The sequence below is a fragment of the Artemia franciscana genome, chromosome 12 (assembly GCF_032884065.1).
Source record: "Artemia franciscana chromosome 12, ASM3288406v1, whole genome shotgun sequence".
Classification (NCBI taxonomy): Eukaryota; Metazoa; Arthropoda; class Branchiopoda; order Anostraca; family Artemiidae; genus Artemia; species Artemia franciscana.
In genome coordinates, this window is record NC_088874.1 from 24,881,007 (window position 1) to 24,897,954 (window position 16,948).

At 36.0% G+C, this 16,948-nt stretch overlaps 1 protein-coding gene across 1 annotated transcript in view; it reads right to left on the bottom strand.

The window, feature by feature from the left end:
• Positions 1-685: 685 nt before the first annotated feature.
• LOC136033902 (DNA primase small subunit-like) overlaps positions 686-16,948 on the bottom strand; it is a 34,796-nt gene continuing 18,533 nt past the window's right edge. The window contains exons 5-8 of the mRNA XM_065714906.1: positions 16,741-16,948; positions 13,259-13,455; positions 6,872-7,047; positions 686-824 (exon numbers count right to left, since the gene is read on the bottom strand). Of these exons, the coding sequence (XP_065570978.1) occupies positions 805-824; positions 6,872-7,047; positions 13,259-13,455; positions 16,741-16,948 (601 nt within the window). The 3' untranslated portion in view covers positions 686-804. The remainder of the gene's footprint in view (positions 825-6,871; positions 7,048-13,258; positions 13,456-16,740) is intronic.

The following is a 16,948-nucleotide window of genomic DNA, read 5'->3' on the forward strand; positions in this document are numbered from 1 at the left end:
AGTTATCTATGTTTATGTGCATTCGATTTTTCTTCCTTTTTAGAGTAATTTACTCCGCTTGTTTTGTATAAAAGTGGATTGTAGATAAAATATTATTATTATTATTATATTGGCAACTCTTACTGTCCTATGTTTAACTATTTCATACTGAAATGAATTAGTTTATTCATTCAATGCAATCTGTTTTACACGAAATCGCTTAAACGTCTAAAATTTACAACTTTTATTTGAACTGTTCCAAAGTCAATTAGTTTAACATCAGATACGTTACTGGGCTTGATTGTAATATACTAATCACTTAGTATAATAATAATCACTTAAACTTTATAATAATCACTTAAAGAAAAACAAATTCCAGATTTATTTTTTTATGTTTCTTTATGAATTTACGCAGGGATAATGCCATAGCTAATGATGAGACAGAAACGTAACAGCATGGCAGTGTTCCAGGCCCCCCCCCCTCCCTCAAGTATGAAAAGTTAAGAAAAAAAAAACATTTTTTTTGACAGGTCAATGCTAAAAAAAGCTAAATGAACCTTGGCATGGCCGATAACCTTTCCCCCAACAAGAGTCTTAAGTACAGCCCTATTGACAAAACAAACAAATATTACATACCCTTTTCGAGACAGAATCTATCAACACGATAAAACAACCTAGATGGCGTAAAAACAAAACAAAAAAAAACTATGAGACATAGAAATATCTTGAAATCATACAAAACTATAATATTGTTAATGAAAAAGCATATATTCAAAAATATGGATGTAGAACGTCCGACTGCCTATTATAATTGGTCCATTCTCTTCAGAAGTCCATTTTCGCATCTAGAAATAACCGTAGCTCAGCAAATGAACATTATTATCTTGGAATGTAGTTTAGTCAACTAGACTACTTGAGTGGTTGAGTCTAAGTTAGCCCCCTCTTGGCCCAAAGAGTATGAAAACTGTCAAAATTTAAGTTTGTTTCAATGAAAAAATGAAAACCTTAATCTAACTTAATCCAAAAAACTTACGAGGTTATTTACAAAAACCTAAATAAAGGCATTAGTTGCATGTATTCCTTTTATTAATTTTGCTTTAGGGTGAAGATAAAAGAGCAACTTTTACCAAAAGAATGACACAGGTTCTACAATAATGTGCACGTTTTAGTTAAACTAGCCTATGTTTTGCATACTTACCAAGTACTAACCTTTTTCCAATCCAAAATCAGTTTAAAAAGGAAATATTCTACTTATTTTCAGCAAAATTAAAAGTAACTTAAAACTTTATAATGGAAATACACTTTTTTTGTTATTGGGTAATTCAGAGCATTGAAATACGCTTTTTTTGTTATTGGGTAATTCAGAGCATTGTTCAATGTATTATCACTCTATTGTTAGGCCCCCAACAAGCAAGCTTCTTGGGTAGAACAAAACCATAAATAGTGATTCTAAAATAGTGTTCTGTATAATAGTAGTAAAATAATAATAATATAATAATATTATTATTAATATACAAATAATATATTATCAATTATTATTATCATGACTATATTATTATAAAATTATTATTAATATTAATATATAATTAATAATAATAGTAATAACAATATTTATAATAACAATAATATACTAAAATAACAGTAAAATAATTGATTAATATATTGACATTGAGATTGGTTATATTTTGTGCTTAGTTTTGCTGTTTAACACCGTACTCTGAGGGGCGAGAGTAGTTTTTGAATTCCTAATTAATATCATTACTAATAATGATAAAATTAATATCAGTAATTATTATAATAATATTATTATTATTAAATTAGTATAATATCATTATTAATCATCTAATTATTTAATTAATATATTATCAATTATTATCAAAATAATATTATTATATGTATATAATTGATTAATACATTTGACATTGTGATTTGTTTTATTTTGAGTTTATTTTTGCTGTATAACACTGCACTTTGAGGGGTGAGAGCAGTTTTCGAATTCCTAAGAAACCCAGGTTAAAGTGCTTAACTTTCTTCTCTAATCAGTTACCCATAGTCTTTGCCCTGGTCTTGCTTTATGTTACTGTTTGTTTTTAACAAGCTTTGCCTAATATACTTGAACGTAGCTGATATCAAAAGAGCAATATTATATCAAAGCAGCACTATTGCAAATTTTTATTTCAAGAAAGCATCACCATCTGCCTATTCCACATGATGAATCTAACAAGTTGATAATAATAAATGAATGAATAGAAAAACTTTTTCAATGTCCAAACAAAACTGTTAGCTAATAATTTTCCAATCAATTACGTGTCTGCCGTCAAAACAAAAACTGTTAACTAGGAATGATGGAGAATTTCTTTAACAAATCAAATGTTGGGAAATTTGAAGCAGAATATACAAAAACCAGATAACGCAGCAAAGCAGAATGACTAGTTTTCTTGTGGTGGCCCAGTTGGTGTGACCTCAGCTTGGTAATACGGGGCCAAGAGATCGAGCTGTAGGAATACACTAAAAGACCACAGAGGCACCTTAGTAGTCAAGAAGTGTCGTTATTCCGATACAATACAGTGGAAAATGTCTAGTTTTTATGTTTATGACATTGATTGAGGATTCAAGACTTCTTGACAAAAGTTTTAAACTAATTGAAGACAAAAACTTTTTTCAGTTAAAGGATACAAAACTTTTTCGGCTATTCGGACTTGAGATCAATTTATTGCCAATTATTTTTTGCTTTCTTTAAGTCCTTTTCGCCCTACAAAAAAAAACAACAACAAATTTTCTTTGTTTCTAAGCTTGCGTTTTCATGAATTTCCTGCCCAATTATTACGTTTCTGGGAACTGTTGGCAAACAGTTTTTGCCAGCTAACAATTCTGTGTCCGCCGTCCCAACTAAAACTGCTAGCTAACAATAGAATGGCAGAAAAGAGACTTAGATTTGTGTGTTGCATATTGCCATCTATTTGATGCATGCGAATATATAAAGCGCCACCTTTTTACTTGTATTTACAAACCTGAAACGAACGGAAATTACCCAAGGTATAAGAGAGGTTACCTTCAGGTCCATACCACCCCCCCCCCCAAAAAAAAAATTCTGCCTCCCTCCAAAATTTTGTGAGTTTATGTAAATTGTCTTTTTTTTTTAACAATCTACGGCCATCATATTTTTTTGTCCCTAACAAAAAAGAAACGAAAAACAATAAAGCAGTTAAATAAAACAAAAACATATAATCTTATCGTAAATACCATAAAGGCAAGTGTTTAAAAACAATATAAACGAGGCCAAAATATTTACCTTCACTCAAAAATCTGGAATTTGACTTCAAATAATGAAGTTTAGTTAAACATAGGGATTCAAAATACCCCTGAAAGGAGAGCTATCTAATTTCATTATATTTTCGTGTCCAAAAAAGTGTAAATCTGAGATTTTCATTATTTTACAAAAAAAAATTTTTTTTTTGAAAGTTGTCATTAAACAAAACAAAGTACTTTTCTTGTGGCAGTACATTCAAGTATTTAAAAAGAAGAATAAGAAGTATTTAAAAGAAGACAAGAAATTAAGAATTTAAAAGAAGATGAAGATAAGAAGTATTTAAAAAGAAAATATACAAGGATTGAAGCCTGTATCTGAAAATTTGGCTTCATTTATGTAATATATAAAGTACGCAAAAATAAAAAATTTGGACAGAAACTTGTTAGCTATCATAGTTTTGTTTAAACAAACTCGTTACGAGGGATCAAAGAGTAATGCTCTGAATGTAGCAAGGGTATGCCCAGACGAGTTGTTCCTACATGTGGTACTATAAATTTTCGGGTACGTGATGCCCATTACGGCAATTTTTGAACCAAAATACTTATTACAGAGTAATTTTCGAACAGGTTTGGATATATATAGTAAGTGTGACTTCGATATAAGGGGGCAGATTATGGAGCTTGATAGGAGATAGCAAGGAACAGAGCACTGAATAGAGTAAGGGGAGGAGTAGTGGTGTAGCTAAGTTGTTCTTAAGTGGCTTGGTGCCCAGACGAGTTGTTCATAGAAATGTGAGGTAATAAACGTTCAGAGCGAGTGCAGATATAAAGTGTTTGCTACCCAAAGATGACATGAGATGCCAAGCAGTTTGGTCATTGTAAAATGAAGGCTACTCGCCTACTAATACGAATCAATAAAATCAACAATGACACTTATAGTGATATCGGATCGGTTGTAATAAAGTTTTGTTCTTAAAATTTACTCATTCTCTGGTTTGATTTACGAAAGGTGGTTCACTGACTGAACGAATCGACTGATTTTAGAAAGTCACAACTGACAAACTATATTGTAAAGAAAAACGAATACTGGATCGACAATTTCAAAAATAGTGGCTGTACTACTTATGCATATTGAACTCAATAAATATCTTGTGTCCTAATTACAAGTGACAGTTAAGTCATAATTTTGCTATCATCCACAGTAACTGCTAGATAATTTTCTAATTTTTTGTTTGTTTGTAAAAGGTAAAATAAAAGATTTTTGATAGAAGAACATTGAAATTTTAAGTTTAGTAATGTTTTTAGCGAACAGCTTTTTATCGTAAATTTAATATTTTCAGGTTCTCTTCTAGCAACAATATTGTACCGTGATAATTCTTATATTTGTCTCTCACTCCCCCACCCAAAAAAGCTTCAGAAACATATAAAAAACAATGGGTTCTAGAAAAAATATTACATTTTCGAGATGCTACGATAAATAATATTCCTTTGTTGTTTCATTTTGTATTCATTTTCGATTTAATTTCATCTCAATTTCCATCTCGTTTCATTTCCATTTCATGTTGTTTCAAAGGTAAAGCCTTTTAAAACAGCCAAATTTTCTCGAAGACTCTCGAAGAACAAAAGAAACAAGAGCCAAGAGCTCATATGGCACTTGTGACGAGGCTGGAAGAGCCAAGAGCCAATATCTTCTCCCCACCAAGTTTCATTACGGTTCTCCACTCTAAGCGTTACCCAAGATTCCCGGTTTCCCCTCCAACTCCCCCAAATGTCACCAGATTTGAACGGGATTTAAAATAAGAGCTCTGAGACACGAGATCCTTCTATATATCAAATTTTATTAAGATCCTATAACCCGTTTGTAAGTTAAAAATATCTCATTTTTTGTAATTTCTCCGAATTAACCGTCCTTCCACTTACCCCCAGATGGTCGAATCGGGAAAGCGACTACTTCTAATTTAATCTAATTGGGTCCCTGATACACCTGCCAGCTTTCAGCAATCGCTATATTGATCACGTATCTAGTTCATGTAAAGATTGGGGTAGTCCAAGATTCGAACCTGAGACCTTTCGTACCCTAAGCGAGTATTATACCCCTAGACCGCAAGCCATACTTAAGAAGAACAATCATTTGTTTTATCGGCAAATAAAATTCTCCTCAACTATCTTGTTCGCTCCACCCCCCCCCCCCCAGATGGTCGAATCGGGGAAGAGACTATTTCTAGTTTAATCTCGTCTGGTCCCTTATACGCCTGTCAACTTTCATCGTCCTAGCTTATCTGGAAGTGCCCAAACTAGCAAAAGCAGGACCGAAAGACAGACAGACCAGCATAAATTACGACCACTATATGCCACTTGGTAAATACCAAGTACCATAAAAACAGAAAAGAGAAAGACTTGTCGAAAACTTATACGCCACTTTCTTAATTTTAGGTTTTTACACAATCGGTATTCTTGCCCAATTCTTTTTTTCATTTTTAATGAATTTTTATGTTTTTTTTGTCTTACTGAACTTTTTATTTTAGCTTTATCTATTTGAGCCTAAATTGCTTTACATCTTCGTTGTTTACTAGCCAGTAAAATTTCTAACTAGGAAATAAAGTGGTTGAGACATTGTTACGAGAACCGAACGAAGAAAAGAAATTACAATACAATATCATGCTTGGAAACCGTGGAGACTGGACTTCAATCCTGCCAGTTGTAAAGCCTTCTATTAGAGGCGTGACAGCCCGTTAGGTAAATATAGTCATAAAAGTGAAATATCTTTGCGCTGTGTTAGTCTCAGGCGCAGCGTTGCCAACGCGGTACAACTGCACCCTTTATTGTGCAATTTGGGAGTCCTTATAAAATGTGGTGCGTTTAGACATTTAGTGGACTAAAATGTCTAGTGCGTTTAGCAGCATTTACTTGGTCAACCTTTGTTTTTCCATATTTTCGAAACTCTTTAGTTGCTTCTTAGTAAGTAACTTAGTAAGTTTCTTGTAAGTCCGAGAAAAAGAGGTTTGGGGTAGAAAAAAAAAGAAAAAAGAGCGATAGAATGGTATTTGGCTTGTTTTATTATTTCATTTTAGAAATAGAAACTATAGCAGAATACTATACTCGTACCAAAAAGGCTCTCGTAGTTCAATGTCGGTGGTAAAACCGGTACAATTCAGCTCGAAGTGCAAGCAATGCTGCTCAGCGTTATCTGTCGTAATGGTCGTATACATCAATTTTTTTCATATGCTTGTTAGGTGGAACAAAAATTTAATAATTGGAGATCGAGTGGTTGAAAAATTGATTGGGATACGAATCAAGAATAGAAATTTCAATATAGGTAAGAAACCCGTTATCAATTAACAATCCAAATTATAATAAAAGCGCGTTTTACAGTATATTAACCGCTTAAACATTAATTACTGTTATTTTTAGTCCTATGTGCCATTACCAATAGATCTGCCACTCCTTGAGTTTTTAACAAGATCTTCATGTTTCAGACCTGAGCTTAGATTCTTGGAAAAATGATATAAAAAACGTTATCTTCGAAAATTAAATTAGAAATTTTGGAATTTTTCCTCAGACTTCGGTAGGCATCGCGAGTATATTTTGGGGTATTGTTAAATGCCCAGTGGTAGCCCTTGTTATCACAAAATTTATGTCTTACCACTCTGTTCTATCAGTCTTGTTTTCCATTGTTTAGAGAGCTTTTCTACGAAATTATCTAATATATCAACGCTCGGTCTCAGCGCTGTCTTTTTATGATCCTTCCTAGTTCTCTGTTTTTTGTTTTTTCCTTCATACGTCGTCATCTCAATATTCGTACACTGATCAACCAAAACCCTGAAAAAAAAAAGAATTAATACATATAAGATATTTTAAAAATGAGTTGTTCAGATGCCAAGTTAAACCCAATTTTAAATTTATAATGGAGTTTGGAGCCCAGCATAAGATTGACTCTGACCTTAGTATGTTCTTTGGGATATCCATCAAAATTAAGGGTAAAAATGAAAATTGATAAAAAAAATTGGCAATCAAATATTGTCATCATTTCTATAGGATTTAGGAGCCAATTAGAATGTCAGTGATGTCTCCTCAAACCGGTCACGTATGGAGGGAAACACGGGTTCTGTCTCCTTAAATCAGACACGTATGGAGGGAGACATGAGGTCTGTCTCCTCAAACCAGACAAGTATGGAGGGAGACACGGGCTTTGTCTCCTCAAACTAGACACGTGTGGAGGGAGACGCAGGCTCTTTGCCCTGGTCCCCAGAATGTGATGGTCTGCTTATTTTGGTTATATAAATTTCTTAGTTCCCATATGATTTGCCTCTCTAAGAGTTTACCCCACCCCCTTGTCCTGGGAAGAGGGGGACAAGAAAATATATTTAACTCACTCTTTGCAAAATAAATTCCTAGGCACGGTGCCTACCTACAAAACCCATAGGGCGAATCCCAAAACTTCTGATGTTTTTTCCACTAGGTCATTGGTAGGTTATATTGAATCCGAAGCAACAAAATAAGTCAGTCCGTCATTTTTGTAAGCTGCTTAATGGCCTTTCATTTACGAAATATTTTTCGTGTAATATTTTTGTTTGAGTGTTTCAAGAGAATTTAGAGTTTTTAATTGTTGAAAAACTTATTCTTTTCTCAAATTAATTTCGAGTAAGTCTCTAGATACTCAAGTTGTATTTTTTTTTATTCTTTTTTTTTTATAACAGTCCGCTTAATATTTTAAAAGTTTGGGGTACTCTGGCATCCCCTGGGTATGTTACCGACACAAGGGACAGTCTATCCCTTAATATACCAAGGGTATTTTGAAGTATTTTCATTTATAAAAAATATTCAGTTTTTCTAATTTTGTATACTGATAGGCAGGGTCGAATCCACGATTTTATTTTTTTTCAGGGGGAATTTACAAAAGAATTTTTTTGGGGGAGGGGGGTTAAGAAAAACACACAAAAATTCGTTTATATTCATTTTTGTAACGTTTTGTGAGTCGGAAAAACATTTCGGGGCGGGGGGTAAAACCCTCTAGCCCCCTGGATAAGGCCTTGCTGATAGGTATCAATATCATTACCAACGAAATACTACTGAATTTTTTTTAAATAAGTCTTTTGTTTTCTGCAGGCTTCTTAAGGACCTTTCTGCTCCTAAAAAACATCCGTTTTTGCGTTGCATAAGCCGTGGAGAAAGCAAGGTTGAAGATACTCAAGATTTTATTTTTTTTTTATAGCAAACCGTCTATTATTTCGAAACTTTGGGGTATTCTAGCAACTTCTGGGTATCTTGTATCGACATAAGGGACAGGCTACCTATGATATCCTATATACCCTATGATATCCACGGTACTTGGAATTGCTTTTATTTACAACTTCACCCAAACAGCTTGAGCCTTCTACTGAGATTAAGGGTGTTGTATCAAAAACATCTAAAGGCTCCTGAAAATGAAATGGTAAATTTATTTTAAAAAATTCGGCTAGATTTCATCATTAAATCAAACACCAACTGTATCATTACTGTTGTTTTATTGCATTGTGATATACCAGAGAGATAACCTAATTTAACATATTTTTGTTTATTTCGTTGCTATTGCATGGCGAATATTACCATGTTGGACGTTCTTGAGCTGTGAATTTGCTCACCGTTTTTTCTTTTTCGTTATATATTTAATTTAGATTCACTTTAATTTTTTCTCTATCGATGAGGGCTTCCGGACATGAAGCCGAAATATTCGAAATTTCTTATTATATATAGTTTGCTTTTTTGTTTTTTGTCCAGTGTCTTGTTTTAATATATTAGGCCCGTTTTTCTATATTTTCATTTGTAGGGGAGAGGTGGGTACAGTGGCGCAGTCTGCTACAAGTGGCGCACTTGATCCCACTGCCACCTGTAATTACATTAAATTCTAAAAAAATGCGCACTAGGAGGGCAGTCACATGGTCTATGATCGTCAGCCATTTTCAATTTTTTGGGGCGATTGCAGTTTTTGAGGTATGTGATTAAGTGCTTTGAAAAATAAAATCTTGGACAAATGGAAAATATTTTTTGACTTTGTTAAGGTTTGTATTCTACAAATAGTGTCGAATTCTGGCGAATATTAGTTCATCTGGAAGCTCCAACATTTCTAAACATAGTGCAGCCATCTGTTTATATATCTCTCGGTCATTATTTCAAATTTTGGTTCACAAAATGGATAAAAGAGGGCATTTCGGCTACAGTGGCGCATTTTGGTGGAGGGTATAGTGGCGCACCCCGAAATTTTTTAAATTCATAAACTTCACGCGGTAGATAGCCTATATGATAGTTTTGACTTCTACTACTACTACTACAAACTCGTCCCAGCCTTAAGCCGCCTGAGACCGACACACTGGCGAACACTTCTCCTCCATACCACCCTGTTTAAGGCTCCCACCCCCAAAGATTTTGGGTAATTTCTTATGATCTCGTCCCAGTCTAACGTGAGACATCCTGTCCCCCCCTTCAGACCACTAAGTAGAACTAATCTAGGAGTTCGATCGCCCAGGTTAGGCTGGGGTTCTAGGTTAAGCTCGGTTCAGGTTAGGCTACAAGTTCTAGAAGTTCAGTAACAAAGGCTACATCCCCCAAACATTAAATATTGGTCTTTTGCAGAATGCCTAATGAAGCAGAGCGTATGAAGCTTGCCGTGCACGCGGTACTGGAATTGAAGCTTTCACAACGGGCTGCTGCCAAAAAATACGAGATCCCAGAGACAACACTCCGTCGATATGTAAATAAGGCTCGCAACGCGTCGGACGATAAAAAGCTGACTTTAAAATTTGAGCCGAATTACCAAGTCCGTCAAGTGTTAACTGATGAACTCGAACAGTATCTTCACGATTATTTGATAAAGGCATGCAAAATGCACCATGGTTTGACACGGCTCAACGTCCACCAATTCGCTTTCGAAATTTCAAAGATGAACCAATTGAAGGTGCCATCAACATGGCATGAGAAAAAGATGACGGGGAAAGACTGGTATTACAGTTACATGAAACGCTTCCCAGACCTGTCTATCCGCAAAGCGGAGGGAACAAGCTTGGCCAGAGCCACGGTATTCAACAGAACAACTGTAAACGAGTTCTATGACAACTTGGAGACTGTTATGAATAAGTTTAAGTTTCAGCCTAGTGATATTTATAACTTAGATGAGACGGGGGCAACAACAGTGCAGAGACCACCAAATGTGATATCACCCAGGGGGCACAAACAGGTGGGCCAAGTGACTTCTTCTGAGCGAGGCGAACTGACCACAGTCTGCTGCACCATCAATGCTCAAGGTAATTTCTTGCCACCTTACTTCGTCTTCCCAAGGAAAAGATTTGGCTCCCAGTTGATGAATGGTGCACCACCAGGCAGTGGCGGTAGCGTTTCTGCCAAAGGATGGATGACATCTGACATCTTCCTGCTTGTCCTCGAACACGTTGTGAAACATGCCCGCTGCACAAAAGAGAGACCCATATTGCTGATAGAAGACAACCACTCTTCTCATGTGTCGATCCAGGCCATTCAGTACTGCAAAGATAACGGGATAGTGGTTCTGACTTTGCCACCCCACACCAGCGGAAAGCTAGAGCCACTGGACAGAACAGTCTACAAATCATTCAAAAACTACTACAACATCGCCTGCAATGACTGGATGGTCAGCAACCCCGGACAGACGATTGGCATCTCTATCATCGCTCAACTTGTTGGAAAGGCCTTCCAACTCTCCTTCACACAGAAAAACATAGTCAGTGGCTTTGCTGCTACTGGGATTTTCCCCTTCAACCACCTACTTTTCACAGACGACGATTTTCTCGCATCAACTGTGACCGACAGACCAGACCCTAATCCCAGCGCAGCTCCAGAGGCCGAAGAAGTCGAGCAAGAATTGAATAGTCATAACGAAGCAGGTCCAAGCTCTGCCTCCCCAAGCGCTGCCTCCCCTACCACCGTTACACCCGAAGCTGTAAGGCCCTACCCAAGAGCGCCCCCCAGGAAGCTGCCAGAAGGAGCTCGGAAGAGGAAGAAAACCATCATTGCCACGGATATCCCAGTGAAAGATGCTTTAGAGAAAGAATTCATGGAAAGGGAGGCAAAGAAAAAGGCGAAGACTTCTAAGATTAACCCCAAGACAAAGAAAGCCGTTGTCCAAAAGCCAGTGCCAAAAAAACAGGATGTCTAACCTAAGAAAAAGGGCAGTGCTGTTGGATACTTTGCTAAATTTGACCGCAATTTCAAGAGAAACAGTCATGTAAAGACCCTGTTTTCTGATTTTTCGTCTGATGATGACTTTGGTGACTCTGCTACAAAAGGCAATAGTAGCTGTGATAGTGATGAAAGCCTCCACTGTGGCCTTGAAGACCAAAACGATTTTTTGTGTGACGATGAAGTCCGTGTTGGAGATTATGTTCTTGTTTGCGAGGGGGAGATCAAAAAGAACAAAATTTACTCCGTGGGCGAAGTCCTCTCTGAGTCCAGCTTTGACATTGAGCTCATGTATATTAAGAGAATGGTTCCTTTCTACAAGTTCATCAGGACCAGTGAAAATTACACTTTCAGCAAGTCAAGTGTCGAAATGAAGCTACCTGCTCCGAATATTTCTGGTGGCACAGAAAGACAGGCGGAGCAACTGGTCTTCCCCATTGACCTGACTGCTTACAATATTAACTAGTGTGCCTTCTTCTTTTATTTTCAGTTCATTATTTTTTATTTCCTAACTCATTATACGAAGTATTCATCTTTTAGGTATTTTCAGTTCATTATTTTGTACTTCCTTACTCATTAAACGAAGTATTCATCTTAGCAGTTTGATTGCGCCACTGTTCCAGATGGGGTGCGCCATAGTTCCCGCCTAGTCGGCAACAATGGCGCAAAAAGTGGCTGTCAGAAAACATGACTCCATCAAAAACTGGTTCAAAGAAGAAGTGTGAAATAAATCACCAGTGTAGAATAATAAACTGCCTGCACAACAGTTTAAAAATCGTCCAAAAATGTTAATATTTGCCAAAGTTACGATGCTTTGACCTGAAAGTGCGCCACTGTACCCACCTCTCCCCTATAGTTTCGCAAATGGAAAGGCGGTGTAGCCTAAGAAATTATTTAGTTCAGGGGTGTGGTACCAAACACATTTAAAGATTCCTTCTCAAAGCCTGATTCAACATGTAAAAGAAACAAGCTTCTTTGCCGTAAGAACCAGAAAAAATAGGAGATACTGCCACATGTCAATACTTAAAAAAAGTTGACAGTTTTCAAAACCAATAAGATAATTTTGGAAAATTATTTTTGTCAAGCCAATCTTACAAGTTTGAAATCCAATCTTGTTGCCTGTGCATTCTGGTTGAAAGCTATACTTAATCATTATTGTTAATTCCTACTTTGCGACTCAAATTCTTTATAACAACGCATATGGTAGCGGACATTGGGATAATTTTTCCGCGTTTAATTTGAAAAAAGCGGAGAATGAAAGCAATGACGAATAAAAAAAAAAAACAAAAGAAACAAGATTATTACATTCCTCTTTACAAACCAGATCCAAATCTCATACAGCGGCTTCTAAATTCTTCCAACTTTTTTTTTTTTGGACCTCACTACAATCAGTACTTATTAATCCAAAAGGGTAATCTACAATTATAATCGAGGAGGGGCCACATCCATAAAAATGGGTCTTTCTTCCGAAAGTCTAACGTTTATTTAGAACACTACAAGATTCTATACTTCATTTTACCCACTCACTCCCTCCAGAAATGTGGGCAATCTCTCATTCCACTCCTTGAGCATTATCAGATATACCCATACTTACTTGAGAGTTGGAGGGGCCACATCAATAAAAATGGGATCTTGGGTTCTAACCTTGATACTGATTTGTGGTAGTTGTATACTTGCTAGATTATTTAGTTCTTTTTTTGTTCATTTTTGGTTTAATAGAGTTGTTTACTTTTTTTTGAGAAATCTATTTTGTAGATTTTTTTTTAATTAATTCTGGAAAGAAGTCGTGTCCATGTCAATTTCCTTCCACTCCTAGGCATCCACAAATGGACCCCATACTTACTTGAGAGTTGGAACCTTCTCTGGATCGAAAAACTCTACGCGATGAGGCTCAAACGGTACACAAACCCTCCCTGTTTTTGGATGAACGCAAAACGGCGATTTCAACAAATGATTCAATCCTTTTGATACATTTATGTCCAATCGTGGATAGAGGCAGTGTAAAATGATCTCTTCTCGAATATGCAGTTGAGGACGTTTCTGAAACAAAATAAGACTAGAATTTACACGCTATGCATTTGCATGACTGTATCAATTTATAAAAGACTACAGACAGCACGTGTTCAAGCAAACGAATTGAATTTTTTCTTCCAGAACACAAACAAAGCCTTCTTAAGATTTCTTTCCGAGTGTTTGAGTAATGGTAAATTCTCTTCGTAATATTGGCCTTAATCTGGTTAACTTTGATAAACTCGTTTATATATAATTTAATTCTATTAGCAATGCACAAACAAACAAAACATTTCCGCATGCTGACCAATGGTCTGCATAGCGCAGGCGCCAATATCCTAATTATCTGACTTCGGCCGGGAGATGAATGCGTGGTTGGGGGCAAATCATCTGACACTTCCCCTTTCTCCCCAAATTTCTTCAGGTACCCATTTTGACCTGGGTCGACTCTGGCTGAGCTTACAGAGTCATACCGCTGACCCCCGTCCAATACCAGACAATTAGCGACACTCGGACCAAAATTCCTGCCCTTACAGATGGGATTTAAAGTCAAGCGTGTCAACCACAAGGCTAGGACGGCTATTAGCACTACAACTACTAGAAATTTAATAGCAATAATAATGATACCATCGTTTTTGTTACATGTGTGAGTGACTGTTTATTCCTTTGAAAATTGCAATACTTTTTCTATATCTTTCTGGGCATCTATACAGGTAATAAATCTATGGATATAAATTTGAAGGGGATGTGTTATGGGATGTTTTACAAGTGAAAACAGCTTTTCCACTTTTTCGTCTAATAGAACGTCGAGACGACAACGGATTACCATCTGTTCGTATAGAATAGATATCAAAGAAAGACACATAAGCAGAAAAGTGAATAGGTCTTCACCCCTGCCCCCCCCCCTCAACTAAGAAAATTTACAGTTGTCCCAATAAGTTCTTAGGACGATGTTTCTTTTTATGTTTAAGATTTAAGATGTTTCTTAAATTTCGTCTGTTTTTTTTAATTGCCCCCCCCCAAAAAAAAATATATATCAGTACATGCCAATGCCTATTTGATTTTAAATCCTCATGGCACCAGAATTAGAAGAAGGGTCTTCCCCCCAGCAATCAGGACAAAAAAACTCTAGATCTACAGGGAAGAGAATAGAAACGGAAGCGCTGAAAAAAAGTGATTTAATCCAGACAAAATTGCATAATTATATAACCAATAAATCTGTCATCAGGTACAGACTATGGTTTCTTTCTTTAGTTCGAGTTAATGATCTTAGGCACGTACGTTAGAATCTGTATCAGAGTGGGATATTCTTAAATGGAAATGCGTAAGAAATTAAAGGAACTATCTCAAAATTGAGAGATTTAGGTATAAGAGCTTGGATTTTCAGTGACTAAATTTTCAGTCATCAGGAATTTCGCGGGTAGCTGGGATTGAAAATCTCTAGATCTACTAGGAAAACTGCTGAGGTTAAAACAGTTGAAAGACGTAATTTACTAAAGAGACAAAACTGTATAATGGGCTGGATAAACTAGGCATTTTTCTCAGCGTTTTAAGAGGATACACATGCGAGCGGCAAGCAGGCCTTTTCATAGAAAACATGACGCTTTCTTGGCAAATATTTAAATTTTTTATAACATGGATGCTGAAAGAAGATTATACATTTAGTAAATCCACCACGAGGGATTGATGTATATTAAATGAGTTTCCTTGCAGCAGGACAAGGCCCCTTTTATCACACCTGCCATATGAAACTCAGATGTTTCATAGGAATTCGTTTAACAGTAAGCTCCTCAGAATCACGGCGTGTAAGCTTACAGAGTCAAACCACAAGTCAGATTGGATGAACATACATCTTTATGGTAAGTATTTCCATAATCCAATATTGAAATCTCTTTCATTTAAGTCAACATCTGAAATTAACGGAAGTCGTTCTTAGCGTAAAAAATCGAAAAATAAGCTTTTATCTATAATGAATCCCTAGATTAATAGCTGGCGTTGTGTTTTTTTTTCTTCTTTTAAAAATCAGTGTCTCAAAATGAATCACAGTTAATCCCAGTTTCAGTTACAGGGATTTATTAAGTGAATAATATTCTATTTAAAATGCCATTCCATTTCAAGTAATCTTTTTTAGTAATTTATTCGTTACATACTCTAAGTAATTTATTCCAAGAATGTGGAGTAAACTGCTATTTAAAAATTCCAAAAGGAGCAATTTTTTGTCAACCAGAAGGAAAAAGGAATCTGGTTGAAACATGGTAAAGTTACTCCAATGAATACATTTTCCTGAACTAAGCTTGTTTAAGTGTTTCCGTTACTGATATAAAACCTTTAAAATTTAAGACTATTCTACATACCTAATAAAATAAGATTTACTCATAATGAAATAATCCCTAATCCTCCCAAAAGGCCCTTGACCTGTGAGGTACGGGGAGCACAAATTCAAATACTCAGAAATAAAAGTCACTTACAGAAAAAATAGAATACAAGGATTAAAACTACAAGATAAGATTTATTGCAAAAAGCCTGTGGGCCATAGCAACACAGAATAGAGTCTACAAACAAAGCTCAGGAATAAAATATAACTTTAGATAATATAAATGAAAAAAGAAAAAGAGAAAAGAACAACAAAAGACAAAAAAGAAACACACCAAGGTTCAACATATTAACGAAAAATCACCAATCATAATAAAATTCAAATCGTAAAAATCGTAACGAGCTATCCCCTCAAACATGAATCACTAAAGGAAGAAACTTGTAAAATTGTTTAATAGTCCATGCGTTTCTCTCAGGCGTCAATTAACTAGCGTCCAACACTCGTCCAAAACATTCACTCTACAACTCAGATAGCTCTTGACACTCGGATACAAAATGAAATAAGTTCTCATTCACACATCCATACATAGGGCAAAAATAGGGGCCAACTGTCAGCCTAAACTCTCCCCCAAAACTCCTTCTCTCACCGAAATCCAAACTATCCCCTCTTACCAACAACAAATCCTTCAAATCCTCTTTATTCAACTCAAACTTAAAATAAATCTCCTCCCCCCAACAGTCCATAGCTTGGGAAAAAACATCAAAGACACAGATTGGTCCTTATGAGCTTGCCGTTCTCGGATTTCTTGGCCATTTAGGGTTCGCTGGACTTCCTTCCATACTGACACGCTTTCACCCATTGGGCCTTTTCCTTCATTCCACATCTCCAAAAGGCCACAATATAGATTAGATAAAATTAATAGATTGAACAAACTCCAAAGAATCCTGTTCAAAAGAGAGAAATAATTTCTAAGAAGTCAAGAATTACTGAAAAATTGCTACCTTTTCAATTTCTTTACAATATTCCTCAACAAGCTCCCATCTTCCATGGCCATCCAAATTTGAGGCTTCTTGTTTGAGGACTTCCTTGTTTTGCCAGTCATCAGGGAAATAACATAGTAATTTCTCCCAGGTTTGGTTGTCCTCTAAAAGGCACTGTTCGTCTAAGATAATGGTTTTGAAATGCTTCTCACATATGCTAATGGATCTC